We start from the raw sequence: 18,618 nt of genomic DNA, 5'->3' as shown, positions 1-18,618 counted from the left end.
TAACTTCAGTGGCTGAAATAGGAAAAAAGTTAACAGTTGCTGCATGTTAAAAATGTTAACTGTAAAAATCACTATTTAACGCATGGGTTTTTGATTGTACAAATGTTCACAGTGCACTAGTAGCCAGAATATTCTTTCACATGCTTATTTTTCTTTAGTTTTTAATGTTAATATGCAAAGAAGTTTGAAGCCATTCCAATGAGACATTTTAAATAGCACTTGAATCCAGAAGTTTTAGGTGCTACACTGTTGTGCGGTACAGAACTTTAAAGCCAGCTTTATCCTTATTTAAAAGGATGCTGTTAAACTACCAAAAATAAAAAACAAAAAACAAAAATCACACTGTAAATAAATACACTGCTTACCTCTGTGACCAGCACTGCTGTACTTATTAAAAGAATCCTGTGATGTCACACTGAGCTTGTGTTTTAATGTTATTTTGTCATGTCAAATCTTAATAGTACGTGCTGTTCTATTTCCATACAATATTACTTTAATTTCTTCTGTATCCTATCCAAATGACTCAGAATGGATTTTTATGTTCACCTTGAAGGAAGACAACTATGTTTACTGCTGGTAAAAAGACTGGACTGGAAAAAAAAACTCATCCGACTCCACTACTATTTTCTCAGTGAATCTAAGAAAAAGTATACATTTAAGGAGAGGTTGTTCAGGAAAAAAAGAAACATTTTTTGTGATCAGATCTCTTAGTATAGTCCTAACTGGCAAGCCAGTCACACCAGTTTCTATTCTCTGAATGCTAAAGGAAAATTAGAAATGTGGTTAACTCCTTTACAATTTTTATTTTTATTTTTTCCCCTCTTTCCCTGCCCTTCTCCCCATTCCTTATATAATAAACCTAGGCTTGGATAAATGAATTAGAATGATTTCAGTGTTGTTGGAATCAATTAACAAAATGAAACCCAAATCAGATATTGACAGATGGAACAGTAGTGATAAATGGGCTGCACTACCACAGACAAATGGGATTTTGATATTAAAGAATAAATCACACACATAAATAATAAAATGAATAAATGGACTTTTCTCACAATGGTGGGATGTAACTAGTGCTGACATAGGACCAGTAGTTGTTTTAATATGTTTATAAATTATATGGAATTGGGTGTGAAATAGCCAGATTGGCTGATAACATTAGTCAAAACAATAAAAACTTTGGGTTATAAACAAAAAATAAGCAACTGCAAAGAGTTCCACATTACGGGAGTGGGCTTCTAAACAGCAGATATCATTCAATGTGGGCAAGTGTGAAGTTATGCATGCTGATGCCAAAAATCCCAACTATGTAAACAAATTAACAGGACCAGAGTGAGCAGTGACAATGAATATGTCGACATAGTGATATCATGAAGGACATCCAACCAGTAAACGCTCAGCTCCATCTAGTTGTCCCGACTCTACCCTGAATTAGCAACAGAAATAGCACTTTGACTTATCTATCGCTCCACAGTGTTCTACATCCCTCCCTAAGCTGTTTACAGTCAGCCTATTGCCCCCAACAATCTGGCTCCTCATTTTACTGACCTCAGAAGGATGGAAAGCTGAGTCAACCTTGAGCTGCTTAGAATCAAACTGTTGGCAATCAGCAGACTTAGCCTGCAATGCTACGTTCTAACCACTGAGTCACTAGGCTCTGAGAATTAAGGGATTACAAGGTCATAAAAGAAAATTTTAGCGTGCATCTGCTGTACAAAACCCCCAACATGTTAAGGATAATAAAACTGGTATTCAAAATAGGGATGCTAGTATCATAATGCCCTTATGTAGATTAAGTGGTGTGACCACATATGAAATATTGTGTGCAGTTCTACAAGTAGTCCTTGCTTAGCCACTGGTAGCTTAACAACTATTTAAAGATACACAATGGCCTGCAAAAAACAAAGACTCATCGTCAAAATTACAATTTTTGCATTTTTTACAAGATCATGTTTTGAGTACTTGGCAACCAGCTCACATTTACAACTGGTTGCAGTGTCCTGGAGTCACATGACTGATTTGTGACATTTTTTGCCGGTTTCTGGCAAAAAAAAAAGTATTTGCAAGAATGGATGCAATTAATAACTACATGGTTCATTTAAGTATCATGGTGACTCACTTTATGACCACTGTAAAAATGGTTGTGAAATTGAGCCATAGCACATGGTGATCGGCTTAACAGCCCCAAAGACTTATGACAGAAATTCCAAGCTCAGTTGTCATCATTATGTGAGAACTACCTGCAGTTGCAATACCTCAGAGACATTGTGGAGAAAAGAAGTTTCAGAAATGGGCAACTCAAGGGCTGGAACACTTTCCTATGAAGGACAATTGTGACGTGAGGCTTTTTAGATTAGAAAGGAGGTAAATGGGAAGATACAGGATTGAGGTACACAAAAAAATATGTATGGTATGACAAGATGCAAGGGGACTAGAAGCCATTTCCCCTTCTCAAAAGTACTAGAACGAGAGATCACCCAATGAAATTGAATCCTGGAAAAGTCAGGAAATATGGGGAAAGGAAGTTTTGTTTTTTTTTAACACAATGCAAGATTCAACCTTGGGATTCACTACAATGCTGACTACCAGCTTAACTGGCTTCAAAAGAGGTTTGGACCAATTCAAGAAAATCATGGGGATCAATGGTGATTAGCCTCAATGGCATTTCAATTGCCTTTGAAGACCACCAACAGGAAGACCAGTGAGCTTTCTTGGACAGTTGGTTGGCCACCATGAGAACAGACTGCTGATGGGCCAGGAGTCACACCCAGGAGTGCACAGCTTATGCTCTTATGATGCCACTGCCGAAACAGTGAAGTTTTGGGATACATTAAAATATGCATAATAAATGACTAGACCACTCAAGCAATATTCCAGGTCCCAGTTCCAATAGTAGTTAAGTAGGTGATGCATCAGCAGACGTGGTTCATGAGGCAAGGACAAATACCTGTTTAACATATATCAATGATCAAATAGAGTTTATGGTTTTTGTTTAAGATGGGAAAACCTTAGTTCCGCCATCTATTTTAATTCTTTTCTTTTCAATAAATAGGGGAAACTGGCCACAGAAAGGTGGCATTTATTGATTTCCCCATTGCATACCTGACCTTATAATAAAAATTAACAAGGTCTACGTTGCATCCTTGATTTATTACAACTGACCTGCAGGCGAAAAAAAATAGAACTATTACATTAAACACTTTGATTCCATGTAGAATATCTTAAATAGAACAGGAAGTCAATTCAGGAAAAGATAAAATAGTTGGAAGCTCTTAAAAGCCATCATGTTGTGAAACTCCATTTTACTTACAGACGATTAGGCAATATCCCTGCACATCAACTTATCAATAAACTTTTATACACTTTTTGCTATAGTACAAGGAAAAAAAAATAACCAGAGCTCACAATGTACAGTTCTTACACTATTTTCACAGCTTCTGAACACTATACATCTTTATAAACATACACTGTAATATAAATGCTGCACCCTTAATAGTATATTATAACAATCTATGATTAATATGCTAGGACTTCCATCGCACTGAGCCTGTGTTGGAAGCTACCTCCATTTTCTGATCAACTGCATGGAAAGATTCTGCTTATATAAACAAATAACAGAATTGGGAAATGGGGCTCTATAACAATTATTCATTTTTTATTTTTATTTTTTTGCAAAGACAAGGAAGAGCCAACAGGAAATTGTTATGTAAGGCTGGGAGGCTCTGTACTTTTTTTTGCTCGAAAGGACTAAAAAGAACAATTATTGCATTATTAAAAGTCCAAATTCCATTCAAACATCTCATTTTTTATTACATATATTCTTGCAGGGACAAAGGTTCTTGTTTTGACTGATTGTTTTATCTCTTGAAAGTTTATTAACCAGTTGGTAAACTAGAAATAAAACAGTTCACTGGCTACAGAAATAAAATTTTGTTTCTGCTGTGTCTTTAAAAGGTCACTTCCTTTCCGTTGTCACTTAGAAATTAGTATTTCATCAAATATAGCTGAAAAAATTAATACCAGTTTAATTTTATATGGCTTTTTTTATATTGACAATATTAAAATTCCTTGTTCTGTCACTCTGTCTTTTGAAGAATTTAACACATTAATCCCCTTATATTAGCAATATTATGTGCCATCAGGTTGGTGATGGCTCAGCAATTTTCTCCATAATATATATCAATAAGCCATCATAAAAACTGAATTCCATTTTCAGAATAATTCAGCAGAAATCGAATTCATCATCCAAAGTACATCAAACTAATTAGCACCATTTTGCTATGATTTTGGAAGTACAAGTATCTAATTGAAAGAGAGGGAGGAAGCTTATCTGCTTTGATACTGGATATCAGACATGAAGCAGAGATCCAAATCACACCAGGAGTTCGTTAATAATGTAATTCACAACGGCAGGCCATCCAGTGTCCTTTCCAAATGTGAAAGTTAGCCAGCTAATCACCAGGTTAGAGTTAGAAATCAGGGGTCACAAGCCAGTTAAATTCCACTGAATAGTTTAATAATTCCTCAGTTCAGAATTTTATGTCATTGGTTAACAGTTTGTAGGATACTAGTTCTGCTGAAGACTGGTTTCCTCGGAAAGTGAAAGAACACATTATTCCTCCTCTCTTGTAAGTTGAATTGTTAGCTCTTTCAACGCACTGAATGTTTTTGGTAAAGAAATAATCCATTTTACATGATCACTCTTTCCTCCCCCAACATTATGAAGTTCTGCTGAGCTACACTGTTTTAAAAATATACACTGTGGCTGAAAAGCAACAGAATTTCAACTCAATCTATTGCACTTTGTGAAGAAAAATATATTTATATATATATTTATATATTTATATATTATCCCCCGTTTGCCTTTGCTAGCTCCAGAAGGTAAAAGTAGCTCCATTTGGCTGCACAAGTTACTGTCTCCCAGGCAGTATTTTTTATGTTTCGAATCAGACAGATCAACAACTAACTTCCTTTCCTTTAAATTATTTGTAGCAGTTGGAAGAGTTCGAAAATAAAAGCCCTCCAGTAGCTGCTGAGAAGTTTCTGAGTTTAGAACTTAACTTTAGGTGCTATCCAATCATGGCCAACAAATAAAATGTTACTTATTTCCACATTTTTATGTATATGTCCACAAAAAGAGCAAAACAAAGTCTCTCTTTGACTTGACACTAACACTGTGAGAGCGGATATTACATGGATGCACTTTGTAAGTGACAATTATATACAGACAGAATGGAGGAGAAACACCAACATTATTGCACATGGTGTCTGGGCGAGCATTAAAACACTGCAATATGGGGTGAAGATTCTGTACATCTTGCTTTCTCTCAGCACTTGCACTACAGTTTTGATATAGCAGCAGTATCAATCAACATACATTGGTGAGCTGGGAGTTGTTGGCATTTGATCCAGGATTTTACAAACATAGCATGCAACATCCACTGTTCGTTCCTCATACATTAGAATGAAGGGATGTTTCTGGAAGAAAAGAGGAACAAAACAGTCTCACTGTCGGTAAACATGATCACAAAAGGTATCTATAGGACATAAAAGTATTCAGTGTTTCTATGTATCTTAAATTCTATGAGCTATTGCCATGATTTCTAAAAATTTCTTATTAGGAAAAAAACCCCCAATCCTCAGTGGTTTAAAATAGCTATAAAACATTCAGAATAAGAATCTGTAAAACAGACATGATTTGACTGAAGCCCTTCAAATGAAGTCTACAAATTATTTACAATAAATTGTTGTGCAAGTCTATTATCCAAGCACAGAATTTCAATTTTATTATCCAAACCTAGGGGAAAAGATGATTTGTAAAGCAACCATCACTTAATTCTATATAAGTGCAATGAAGGTGATATTCTACAGCATGAAAAGTACCCATGTTTCTATTACAGAGCTTCAATCATTCTTCATGACAGGGATCATCTAAACCTTCAGTTTGCTGATAGGTTCTTACTCACCAGAAGCTCCTTATACTTTGGCCTTTTGGATTCATCCTTTGTAAGGCTAAAAAAGATTAATAAAAAGAGTACACATGAAAGTGATTGAAGAAAACAGCAAAAATTAAAGGAATGATCAGAAACAGGTAATTCTAATGGTTTTTTTTGACACATATTCATTTTTCTGTTTAGTATAACCTATAGACTATTACTTGTTTTCAAATTCCATCCTCATGAATGCCTTAAGTCTGTAGCACCCATATATCTGTGCTTCCTTTTTTCTTCCTTCCAAGCCTGTTCTAACCCCTTAGAAACAGTTTTTTTTAAAAAAAGACATCTATTATATTAGCTTATCCTGTCAAAATACCAATAATCAATAATTAACTGTTGATCAATAATCAGACAGAACAAAGCTGGAAAATAGGAAAAATAACTTCTTTTTAAGAGGAAACCTTGGACTTTCCCAATGCTACAAAATAAATAATATCACTTTGTTAAAGCTTTTCTATACATCAACTCCTGTAGCCCATTAAGAGTAGCTGTATTGTGAAAACATTTACATGAAAACCAGCAGGAAGATCCATTCTATCCAGATTGGAACACTTTAAACGGTTTAGTTTAACAAGCTAAGCTTCAGTTTAGTTTAATAAACTACTGGAAAACTCTCTATATGAGCTGTTCCTTCATGGCAGCAGAAGAAATTATAATTGACTTTAGCTTTCTGTAACACACAAAGTGATAAAGGATTGCCAATGGATTTCAACCAATATGAACTTGTGATTGACAAATGATTGTGATTAACTTATTCATTCAATTGCAAGATTTATAGGCCACTCCAATTCACCAACTCTGAGCAGTGGATAGCTCTCCAATATTGGAAATTATAACTACAACTATGTCCCACATTCCTATGGAACTGCAAACCCTGAATAAATACAGTAGCAGCAATAATAAAAAGGCCTTAAACCGCATCCCAAGAGGAAATCACAACTGTTCTCTCAGCTCGATGGAACAATCAGATTTTTGTCAATTTTCTAAAAGCCAGGAGGGTCAGTTGTGTATTTGCGGAGTACAGTTCCAAGGGAGGGGTTTGCAACTGAAAAGACGTGTATGTGGCCCCTGATGGTGACAATCTCCTATCAAGCAGACACATGGTGAGCCCACCCTACTGAATCCTATCGCATCCTGGGAGATGGTGGTCCCACGAACCCAGAAAAGGTTTAATGACAACCAGCACCTTGAATTTCACTTGGAAGCAAAGTAAGCAATCCAGTGCATTTCTTGGAGTAGAGGTAGGATTGGTAACAGAATGAGAAAATGTTAAGGGAAGAATTTTAGAAAAGATTATTTAGTTCTAAGAAAGCATAAGAAATTCAAAACAGCCCTGCCTTGATTTTGTTTATTGTGAGACAGAGTAAAAAGAAACTGCTACAAAAGCTAAAATAGCATCCATATTCTGTCTGGTTTATTTGATAGCCATTAAATAAGGCTCCAGTCTGGACATAAAGAGAACCTATAGTTTAACTGCAGCTTCCTAGATTTTGCTCTGTGTGTGCAACGGAATTGTGAAATGGGTTTCAAAAAACAGTTTAAATATTGCTTATTAAGCCACAAGCTGATGGTCAAAATGTGTTTCATAAAGTGTTTGAAACATTAACAAGAAAACAGACTGACCAAGTTTCCAAACAAACTGTAAAAACTATTTCTGTACTATTGTTAAGAAACTGACATGGATATTTCCATGAAATCATCAGGAGTTCAGCATGTCTCAAAGGAAATTTTATTAGTTTACTACTAAAGTTACACTACACAGAAAGTTCATTAATCTTAAAAATATCTTTCTTCTGCTTTCCTTTTTACATAATTTAAAGTTCAAGAGCAACTTCTTTGTTATTTTACATGTCTGAACTCCTGTTTGGTTTGCAATTATTTTACTGGTAGATTGGATAATATTTCCCATCTGGCATACTAATTTCAACAAGACTCAGAAACCATTTTATCTCCAGTATATTGTAACAAATGCATTGCAAAGCTGCAAATACAGCCAGTGGAAGAAGTCTATCAATTCTTGTCACTAGATACTATAGCAAGGGTAGGGAGTACAATGCCATCCAAATATTTTGATTAACCCTTATCAATCTTAGTGAGAAGAGTTACTGATTTGAAACAGGGAAAAACTCTGGATACTACCCAATTGCCTATGCCTTCAGAATGATGAATGCAATCAGCACTATTCTACTCCAAGTGCTAGACACTTCTGAGTCCACGCCCAAATGAGCAGTCTTACTTGTTAGAAAATTTTAGGCCCAGTTATAGGGTCATAGCACGCTCTGGATGGAAAATGACTATCTCCATTCACTCCTGTTAAGCATATTGTCTCAATCAGAACCTTAGGTATGCCGCACCAAGTCATACTTAAAATGAAAATACCTACTCAGTCATAACACCCCAGATGCAGAATTCAATTCTGTGGTTCAATTAGCATAGATCACTCTGTTTACTCAGGACTTATAAATAAGTTATAATAATTTGAACTTTTTAATTTTAAACTATATTTTTGGTCATGCTGTGAATTTCCTTCTTGCATTTTGTGTGTGTGTGTGTGTGTGTGTGTGTGTGTGTGTGTGTTTTACAGGTTTCGTTCCCTTTGCATTTTAAAAAATTTGTATCTTTTTTAAAATTAGCTTTGCAGAAAAGCTATTTTGCAAGGTTACACAGAAATGTCACAGTAAATAAAAACAAGTATTAATTTAAAATCTGAAATTTAACTGAAGTGGTTGGAACACATTACTAAGAAAGGCTTATTAAATAAGTTATAGTTGACTAGTTCTCATTATCATGCTTTCAGTGTAAGGCATCAACCACGTTATGCAAAAAACACACTGGTTGGATTTACTTTTGAAAAACAAACATATTTAACCTTAGCATGTTATACAAATTTATTTACATAGATATTATAGACATATACCCTAAACCAGTGGTTCCCATCCTTTTCTTCACCACGGATCCCCTTTAAATACCTTTTGTAGCCACGGACCATGGCCACAAGTTAAGTCCCCAAGACTTAATTCAAGATTGACATTTCTTTAAACCTTCACAGACCCACTGTGAGAATAACTGCCCTAAAACATTCATCCAGAATAAGATCAGAATGAGACATACTCACCACAAGTTGACAAAGTTGATAAAACTTTGGGAAAACTCCCGTTCCTCTGAGTTGCTCAACTGTGGTGGATCTCCTTTGACCACTTGGGTCAGCTGATCAAATACACTATTCCACTTAGGATAAGGAAAACGCCCTGTGGCTAACTCATACTGCAGCAAAGAGACAGCACAAAACACACAGGCTGAATTATTCCAACAAAGTTCACAGAAACAGAAACAGTTACTGCTGCTATTATTTATCCTTCCTTCTGAAGGAGATGGGAGAGGGATATAATGTAATGCAACAGTTCTATAACCATCATAAAACACAAATCAAAGCATTCCAACTGAGACAGTAAGTGAACTGAAGATCTAACACTCCTAAATAAAAATCCAGGCAATTATATCCACTATGCATGAGGAAACATATTTTAAGCATTGTGTTAAGCTTAGTCAATAAATTCAATAATTCACTATAAATAAGGCTCTACCTTAGATCAGCTGAAAGCAGCAACAGCTGCAATATTAGTGAAACTACAGATCATCACAAAGTATGGTAAGCCAGTACAAGGGAAATGAACTTTTCATAGTTTACATCCTAAGTTAATGAGGACATGATATACAAGTAGTAATCCCTTCAGTTATGCCTGGGAGTTCATACTTGGCCATTCCCATTAAAATGTGCGCATTCTGTATAAACCGTAGCTTTGTCACAATCTTCTAGGATAGCTTCACACAAAGTACATAGCCTTGATTCAAGAAAAGTCAGGGCTAATCAGTTGAAGCTAAACAGAACATACATTTATTTCTCATAGTCAAGGGTACATATATTAAAATTTATACTAACGATGAAAAGGTTAATGCTGCATGCTCCTTCAAATCTGCCACTGGTGCTGACCAATGATTTTACACTTTCTCATTAGACAGGTACCCCTACTCCATTTATGCTAAAAAGACATGGCTTTCTACTTTCTACTCTTTACACAAGCAATGATTTTATATGTCCACTAGGGGGCAGCACCACATGGTACAACAAAACTGAAAAAGTGGACAAAGAAGCCCAAACTATGTACTTCTGAGACATTCAGATAGGCAGATGTTTTATCTTTATAAAAGTAACACCTATCTAACTTTTACATTTCCCAAAACCCTTCTATCATTTCATAAGCAGATTTAAGAACTTCTCTTCAGCAATACCCACTATTTCTTACCAAGGTAATCCCTAAGCTCCAGACATCAGAACGGACATCATATCCTTGCCTGGATGCACTAGGGTCTATCCTCTCTGGCTGAAATAAGATAGGAAAAAAATCAGGTATAAAGGAAAAAGATCAAATGTATGAAGAAATGGTGTAAAGATTACACAGTGAGATGGAGGTAAGATTTCATGTTAACACTAACATTTCCCTCATCAAACATCACTTTAATGAAGAACAAAAACCAAACAGAAGTCTAGAATCTGGTTAGCAATTTCTGGGCTCCGTATGAATTGTGCCAGTTAAGCATAATTTGATCAATTGTTTATACATCGACAATCTGATACAACTAAGCATACTTCAGGCCTAACTACATGTCAAACATTTCTTAAAACTGATGCCTAAACCGAGTCTCTAGTTCCTTGTATAATTTACGACACAACCCGAGGGGGAGATCATGGTAAGAAACCAACGTGCTGTTAATTCAGATCAGGAGCATCCTCTGAAAAGGGAGTGTGAACCTGCTTTTTGTTCAAGCAAATTTAGGCACATTTTTAAGAGTACTTACTATCATACTAAAGTTTGGACATTCAAGGCACCTCTACTCTCTTTTCACAGTAAACCTGAATCCTAATTTCCAAACCTATTTCAATGACTCTTTTTCTCTTAAGTGGAAGCAAAGATTCCAATGATGGTGAAATGTGTCTCCAACACTGTATCTTTCCCTGCCGCCGCCTTTTCATTGTAGAAAGCTTTTTCTAGGGGGGAAAAAACCCTGCCTAGTTAGACATTTATTCCTCCTGCAAATGTTCCTGGTCCTTTCACTAATAGAGTCCAGATTGTTATAGATTATTAAAATGCGTGCATGATTTGCTATGCATCCAAAGCTACTCATCGGATGTAATGTTCTACAATGAGACTGAAATTGTCCCTAGTCTGATGTGCTTTTAGCCCTAGCCATTCACATTTATGAGATATTAATGATGTGCTCTGGCCAGAAAGGGCATACTTAGAAATAAATATAGAATTCTCTTTGCTGCCTATATCAAATCTCTAAGAATCATAATTCACTCAGGGGGTCTTTTTCAAAATTAAACAGAACTTGTCCCCTAGCAACCATACTGCTTACACAATTTACAATTCATATGTGTGCAACATTCCCGCTTCCTCTGCAAAACTACTGACAGACAGCTGCAAGAAACCTTCTGTAATGATTCTACTCTTTCCTATTCCCTCCAAAGGAATTCATTTCTCTAGGACAGGGGTGTCAAACTGCCGACCCACGCCCACCCCATTGTCGGCAATGGCAAAACCATCCCAATATGTTGCGCGATGTCACGTGACGTCGCGAGTTTGTCATGTCTGCTTTAGGATCACTATAATCTCATTTGAATTTAATTTAAATTTAATGTGCCAGAATTAAATTCTCCATAATCATATGGAGACACTTACTGTTTTTCTATTCTCTTAATAATATAAGCAAGTGTGAAAATGTGCTGGACTGCTGTTCAAGCTATCAAATCTTTTAATTTCTTTTTCTCTCTTTGGAACATTGGCAAGATCTATATGCCATTGCATTAATTTAACATACAGCAACCTTTGACTGGAGATTATTGGATGGTATGAAACATTAAGCTACCGTATTTTCCGGCGTATAAGACGACCCGGCGTATAAGACGACCCCCTACTTTTAAGACGTTTTTCAAGGTTTTTTGTCTTATACGCCGGAAAATACTTACATGCCCTGCCCTCCCTGTCCGTCGCAGAGGAGGCGAAGGCCCGACTGGCCCCGCTGGCCCTCCCACTGCTCCCGCGCTTCTGCTGGCCCCCGAGACACAGCGTTTCCCGGGCGGCAGGCAGCGCCGGAGGGCAGCCGCCACCCCACCACGGCTGGCGCCCCTCCTGCTTTCCCCCCCCAGGCCTTGAACTTCTCCCATTCGGCGCAGGGCGGGGCAGCTCCGCCCGCAGCTTTTTCATGTGCCGCTTCCCTCTCACCGTCGGCCGAGGTGCGCTCAGCCCGGGCTCCCGGTCCCTCTTCCCGGCCGGCTTCCCGCCCTGCCCCTCATGGAGCTGGACTGGGCGTGCAGCCTCTTGGTGTGGCTGCTTTTCCTGGGCAGCCTGGCGGTGCGGCTCCTGAGCTCGGACCTGTTGCTGAGCCGGCGGCTGCTGCCCCTCAGCGCCGCGCTCACGGCGGCTGCCTGCTGGCTCATCTCGGCCAGCACTGCCCGGCGGAAGCGCAGCGTCGGACGGGAGCAGGACTTCCCTGCCGGCTCCCATCCGACGCTCTTCCCTCTTGAGGCAGCTGCTGCCTCAAGAGGGAAGAGCGAGCCGGCAGGGAAGTCCTGCAAATGCACGCGCATGCAGGACTGCCCTCCCAACTCCCGTCCGACGCTCTTCCCTCTTGAGGCAGCTGCTGCCTCAAGAGGGAAGAGCGAGCCGGCTCTTCCCTCCTGAGGCAGCAGCTGCCTCAAGAGGGAAGAGCGTCGGACGGGAGTTGGGAGGGCAGTCCTGCACACGCGCGCACTCCCCAGCTGCTAAGGAGCAGCCGGGGAGTGCGTGCGTGCGCAGGACTGCCCTGCCGGCTCCCGCCAGACGCCACCCACTGATTTTCCGGCGTATAAGGCGACTGGGCGTATAAGACGACCCCCCCAACTTTTGAGGTGATTTTCATGGGTTAAAAAGTCGTCTTATACGCCGGAAAATACGGTATACATGGAAGGAATTGCCATATTAGGAGTTGAAAATTTATATAGACATCAGCGTTTTGGGCGTTTCACATCATTTTCCATCCATCCCCTGACCCACAACCATTTCCCATGTTATTATAAACTACAGGAAAGAAATAGCTTGTTGAGGACAAGTGTTGTATTTTATTATTGTTGTGATTTTAAAAAAAATTCTAATGCCTCTGTTCTGGTTCTCCTTCTGTTTTATGATAATAATTCTAGGCCTAGGTTATGTTTTACAATTGTTTGATTTTAGAATTGGAGACCATTTTGAAAACCCTCCAAAAATCCAGGGAGAAATAAATTAAATAAGAACATAAATGTATACAGTTTGCTTATCCACTAGATCCCTATGAATACATTTTGGAGGTGAGAGAATCTCAATGCCTTTGAGTCTCTTAGTCCATTAAGAATGCAGAGAATGTCTGGGTAGCAGGTCACACAAGAAAGTGACGAACAATGGACTTAACAACAATAAAACTAGGTAATAGTTTTGCCTACTGGCAAGAATAGGATAAGCAAACTTGAGGGTTGAGCAAGGCTTCAAGAATTCCAGAAATCAAGGACAAATAAAATGAATGAAAGGTTCTTTGCTATAACAAGTAATGGAACTGAAGATATGAAACAGTACTTCAAGCAAAGTTCAGGGCATCTATTTTGCTCATCTCCCCAAAATGTACAAAACAATTCCCTAATATTTGATTCCGTACACTCTCGTGGCTACAAAACAGAAGATGGTGGGCTGCATGTGGTGTCTAGGCTGTAATTTTTACATTTCTATCTTAGGGGCTTGCCTTGCATATATTCCTGTCAAATGAGCCAACAGATCCAAGTTATCTATCCAACAATTTAGGCAATTAAAAGTGACCCATGGATTCATTGTGTATACATAATATCATTCTACATATCAAAAACAAAAAAAGGCTTTCATTCTTATTCCCATAAATTTTCTAATCCCACTTACTGCCATGTATGGCCGACATCCAGCATCTCTGGTTTTGGCAATGGAGTCTACAAGTTGTCCACTAATGCCAAAATCACAGAGTTTAATATTTCCATTTCTATCCAGAAGAATATTGGAAGGTTTAATATCTGAAAGAAATAAGACATACTTATGAAGTCAAATTCCAGTTAAAATACTTTTAGTTTCAATCTACTAAACTACAAGAAACAATGTCAAGAGATTGTTTGCGTCTTTGCTGGAGAAACCTGATGTCCTCTATCTTCTCCCCACCATACTTAATCAATACTGTGTGCCAAACATTTGGAATTTGCAACAAATATTTCAAAGTTGATACAGCTTTTTCTAATCCCAACATCCCAATTTCAACTCTGTTTTGGTCTCACCAAAAGTGTTCTGAACTCGTAAGTGAAACATTCCAAACATGGAATGTTTACCGTCAAACTATTTGGTGTACCCAATTAATCAACTCTGATAGAATGTGGGCAAAAACACATTATTCTTCATGTGAATCTGCAAAAACTAGAGATAAGGAGTGAATCTGCAAAAACTAAGAGTGATAAGGAGAATTTACTAATACCTAATTTCTTAAATCCTTTTTATATTTAATAAATATGATATAAGGAATGCATCCAGGAGGGAAGTTAGTAAGAAAATGTTCACCCAAGCATCCACGTTTCTTTGTTTTACAGAGATCTCATTCATTCCAATAGTAATTGCTCCTGCTGTCAACGCTGATAACATCGGATGTTCTTGCTTTGACAATATATGGCGATGCAGCCATTTTCCTTATACTGTTTTACCCTTAAGAGTTAGAATTAGATGATACTGGGGGGAGGAGGAGGAATGTGTATGTGAGTTAGTTAGACACAGCAATATTGCAATAGTTGAGAATCAAGGTTTTTTGAAATAAGAGATGATAAGAAATGGCGGGTTGGAGAACTGGAGGGAAAGCCTGCATTTCAAATTAATTGGAGAATGTGATTTATGACTGTTAATTAGAGGGAATTACGCTACATACTATGTGTTCAGGGGAGGGGAATTCAGATTTTGGCTTCACCTATATACGTGCCAATGCTATGTTACTCGAATAAAGATTCTTTAAGGAAAACAATGCCTCAAAGTTCTTTGAAAAGTTTCATCTGTCGGAACCATGACACCTGCTTTTCAATTTACAGCTTTATCTGCTATGGGCTTACAGTTTGTTCTCGTTTGGGCTCTCTCACACACACATACACATACAAACTGAAATGATAGTTTTTAATGAAAATTATGCAGCATAAAAGCAAAATATAATCTGATGTACATCAGGAATTACTAGGTGTTATTTTTAACCCATATATGAAGGCACATTGTGAATCTGAAGGTCAACATTAATTCCACTAAGTGATGGGTAAAGTATTTGCATTTTTTTCATTAGCTAAAACTTGTTCTGAATATATGAGTCTCCTGATATGAAAGGGTAAAAGCAAAGAAAAGGAGATTAAATCCACAGTGCCTGCTATTACTTCTTTAACCACAGGAGCTGGATTTTAACTTTTAGCAAGTCAAACCAGCACAATGAGCAATAGAGAATGCTGGAAGCTTTAATCCAGACTGGAAAGTTTCAGGCTCCTTGCCCTTGCTTTAAAGCAGTAATTTTAGGCAGCATTTTAAGCTTTGGGGGGCAGTGGGTGATTCAGATTTCCCAAGGATGAAAGAAGGAACTTCTATTATTCTAGTTGATCATTTTGGGCTTCCAATATAAAGATTTTCAATTTTATAGTCCATGCAGTTCACATAATTAATAGTATAACAATTTAAAGCAAAAAAAAAGAACTAGTTTTTGTTTTGGGACCGGAAACTCCCCTGCATTTGGGGAAAAGAAAGCAGTGGGCAATTTCCCCTACTTCCTGCAGTTCCTTCCAAAAACCAGTCTTTCCTGTTCCAAATGCCCTACTCCTCAGCTCTCCAGAGAACCTTTTCTAAGTACTGAACAAGGAAACAGGAATGAGCAAATATGACGACTCTACTAGTGGAAGCATTCTTTGGGTGGAATAAAACTGAAGGTATATTCCTGCAATTGATGTGTAAGTAATGATCCACAGCAATACAAACAGAAAGAATAGCAGAGCAAAGAGTAAAACAAATTAGAAATGATAGCAGATTAAAAAAAAAATAAAAGCAAAGGGCTTTTAGAATGCCTCAAAATATAAATTGTGCCAGAATTAAATGTCTTAAATTAATGTAGAGATACATGCAAGGTCTCTGAAAGGTTCCAAGTTATAGATATGTTTCCAAAAATCCAGTTTGAAAAGCAAGATGTGTTATTTATATAATAAAGACATACCCAGATAGGCCTACCTCTGTGAATGATTTTCAAGTTTTCTTTTAAGTGGTTTAATGCTTTCACAGTCTAGGAGAGAAGAGGAAAGTTTTATGGAGTTTTTACTTTAGTCCTATTAATATCACAATTCCAAATCAACAAATGCTTTCCAGAATGTATTTCAGGAAAATTATAAGGCAGGAATTGAAAAGCACCCCTTCAAAGCCTTAACAATAAAATTTTACAACATAGTTAATAAAATAGATAATTAATTGGAAAGTGCTCAATAGTACCAGTAAAGGGAAGAAGAAAGATGAGTGCAGGTAGTCCCTTGGGTTATGATACTAATCAGGATCGGAATTTCCATTGTTGAGTGAAGCAGTCAGCAAACAAAACAAAAGTAGTAACCGGAATTACTTATTGACAGCAGTCCAGATCGCTGTCATTAAAGTAGGATCACATAGTTTTTGGACAAGAACTTTGCACTTCTGGCTTGAACAAGCTACCTTTGTCTCCACTTCCCACACACATCCATCTTTCCCCTTTGGGCCACCTCCCCAGCCCCCCCTGGTCCCCCTAGTTGACCATCTCCATTTTCCTCTTTCCTTTATTGGCATAGGATCCAGGAGCTGGGTGAAGGCATAATCCAGGTCAAACACAGTGAGTACATCAGGAGAGAGAAGCCTCATCTGCAAAAGGAAGCATTCCATGCCACGCTGGGCAGGAGGTAGTGGGTTAGAGCAGATAGATGAGGCAGGGTGATGGTGTGGGTGGAGGAGACCCTTCTCTCTCTGTCAGCGCAAGAAGTGTGATAGCCCACAGACTGTGGAGAGCATAGTAGGTCAGGATGGTAAAGTGTGCTCTGTCACCAGCAAGGTAAGAGAGGCTGCATCTCCCAAGGTGAAGGTGACAGCTATGTGAGAGGCACTCCTTGGGGTGACAGTGGAACTGAGGAAGTGGTAGGATGAGGATAGCAAGCATTTGAAGTGTTCCTGAAGAACTGGTCTGAGCAAAGTGTGGTGGTGAGCCTAGCACAGACAGAGCCTACCCACAGGTTGTCTGCCTGCTCAGCCCAGCCTTCCTCCTGCAGTCATTCACGAAGGGCTAGCAGCTTCCAGTACATTAAAGTCCACAAATCATTTCTGCAGGAGTGCTTCTAGCACAATCTCTGCAGCTCACTTCAGCACACATTACGGGCTATGCCTCTGCCAGGATTGTAGGCCAGCAGTGGGAGGAAGAAGATGCTGATGGTGAGCAGGGGGCAGTGTGTGTGTGTGTGTGTGTGTGTGTGAACAGCAGAGTGAACAGCAGCCAAAAGGGCAGATATGGGTTGTAGATAGGCATGAGAACGTGACCATGGGATGCTACAACTGGTTGTAAATGCAGGCCAGTCACCAAGTGATATTAGTACGATAACATTAATTTTCTATTACCTCAATATTTCTATAAATCTGGCCTTCCCGGTATATACTTCTATAAATTTTTATATTACCTCCGGTTATGCAATACTCTGTCACCTGGGTCTCCCTCATCTCCTAATTTTTCTTCCATCTAAATTAGTGTTAGCCATCTTTTAAGCATATTCTTTTTCACCCACTCTTAAAATTTTCCCCAAATTTCATAATAGTCTGACTCTGTCTTATCTTTAATTATTATTGTTTATCTATTCATTTCTGCACATTCCATTATTTTCCCGACCACCTCTTCTTCTGGAGGAGCTTTCAGTGCCTTCCAGTTTTGTGCAAACACAATCTTAGCTGCAGTGGTTATATGAATAATCAAATATGTGTTCTCTTTGCTATATTTCTCTGGTAAAATACCCAACAGGAATATTTCCGGTCTTAGTTCTATACGTTGTTTTATCATCTTTTCTATCCATGATCTGATTATATTCCAATAGCTTTTAGCTTCTGCACACGTCCACCACATATGTGTTGTGATTCAGGGTCAGCCTGTGGGTTCGGCAGTTGGGTCGGACGACTCAGAGGAGGAGGAGGGGGGTGTTGAAGAGCTTGCTGTGGGGATTGGACAGTTTGATGAGAGCCCCCAGCCAGGCCCCTCTCATCTGGTCACGACGCAGACCCAGCTGTGTGAGCCTGACAGCGTGGATGAAGATGACCCACAGCTGGCCCTGTTCAAGGACGCCCGACGCAGGAGGCAGTCAATCAGGAGTAAACAGAGGAAGGCAATGGGGCACCTCGGAAGGAGGCAGAGAGAGGCCACGCCCTGAACTGTATTTAAGGGGAATGTGTGGGAGGGCTGGTTTGCTGAAGGCAACCGCTTGGATAGTTCCTGTTTCTTAGCTCCTGTTTCATGGTTGGTGTCTTGTCTTGCTCTGTTTTAT

General features: G+C 38.6%; 1 protein-coding gene across 8 annotated transcripts in view; it reads right to left on the bottom strand.

The window, feature by feature from the left end:
• MAP2K4 (mitogen-activated protein kinase kinase 4) overlaps nucleotides 1-18,618 on the bottom strand; it is an 85,938-nt gene that overhangs the window by 11,887 nt on the left and 55,433 nt on the right. For 6 of the 8 annotated variants that reach the window (XM_081318307.1, XM_081318310.1, XM_081318306.1 and 3 more), the window contains 6 exons: nucleotides 16,313-16,364; nucleotides 13,973-14,100; nucleotides 10,298-10,375; nucleotides 9,109-9,257; nucleotides 5,964-6,009; nucleotides 5,375-5,475 (listed from right to left, as the gene is read on the bottom strand). In XM_081318307.1, coding sequence (XP_081174433.1) covers nucleotides 5,375-5,475; nucleotides 5,964-6,009; nucleotides 9,109-9,257; nucleotides 10,298-10,375; nucleotides 13,973-14,100; nucleotides 16,313-16,364 — 554 coding nt within the window. Of the gene's footprint in view, nucleotides 1-3,282; nucleotides 5,476-5,963; nucleotides 6,010-9,108; nucleotides 9,258-10,297; nucleotides 10,376-13,972; nucleotides 14,101-16,312; nucleotides 16,365-18,618 lie in introns of those variants that run through there. The other 2 variants (XM_081318311.1, XM_081318312.1) reach the window with 1 other exon arrangement.

The sequence above is a fragment of the Vipera berus genome, assembly GCF_964194415.1.
Source record: "Vipera berus genome assembly, chromosome: 2".
Taxonomy (NCBI): Eukaryota; Metazoa; Chordata; class Lepidosauria; order Squamata; family Viperidae; genus Vipera; species Vipera berus.
Note: the sequence above shows the minus strand (reverse complement) of the source record. Positions and strands in the feature narration are given on the sequence as shown.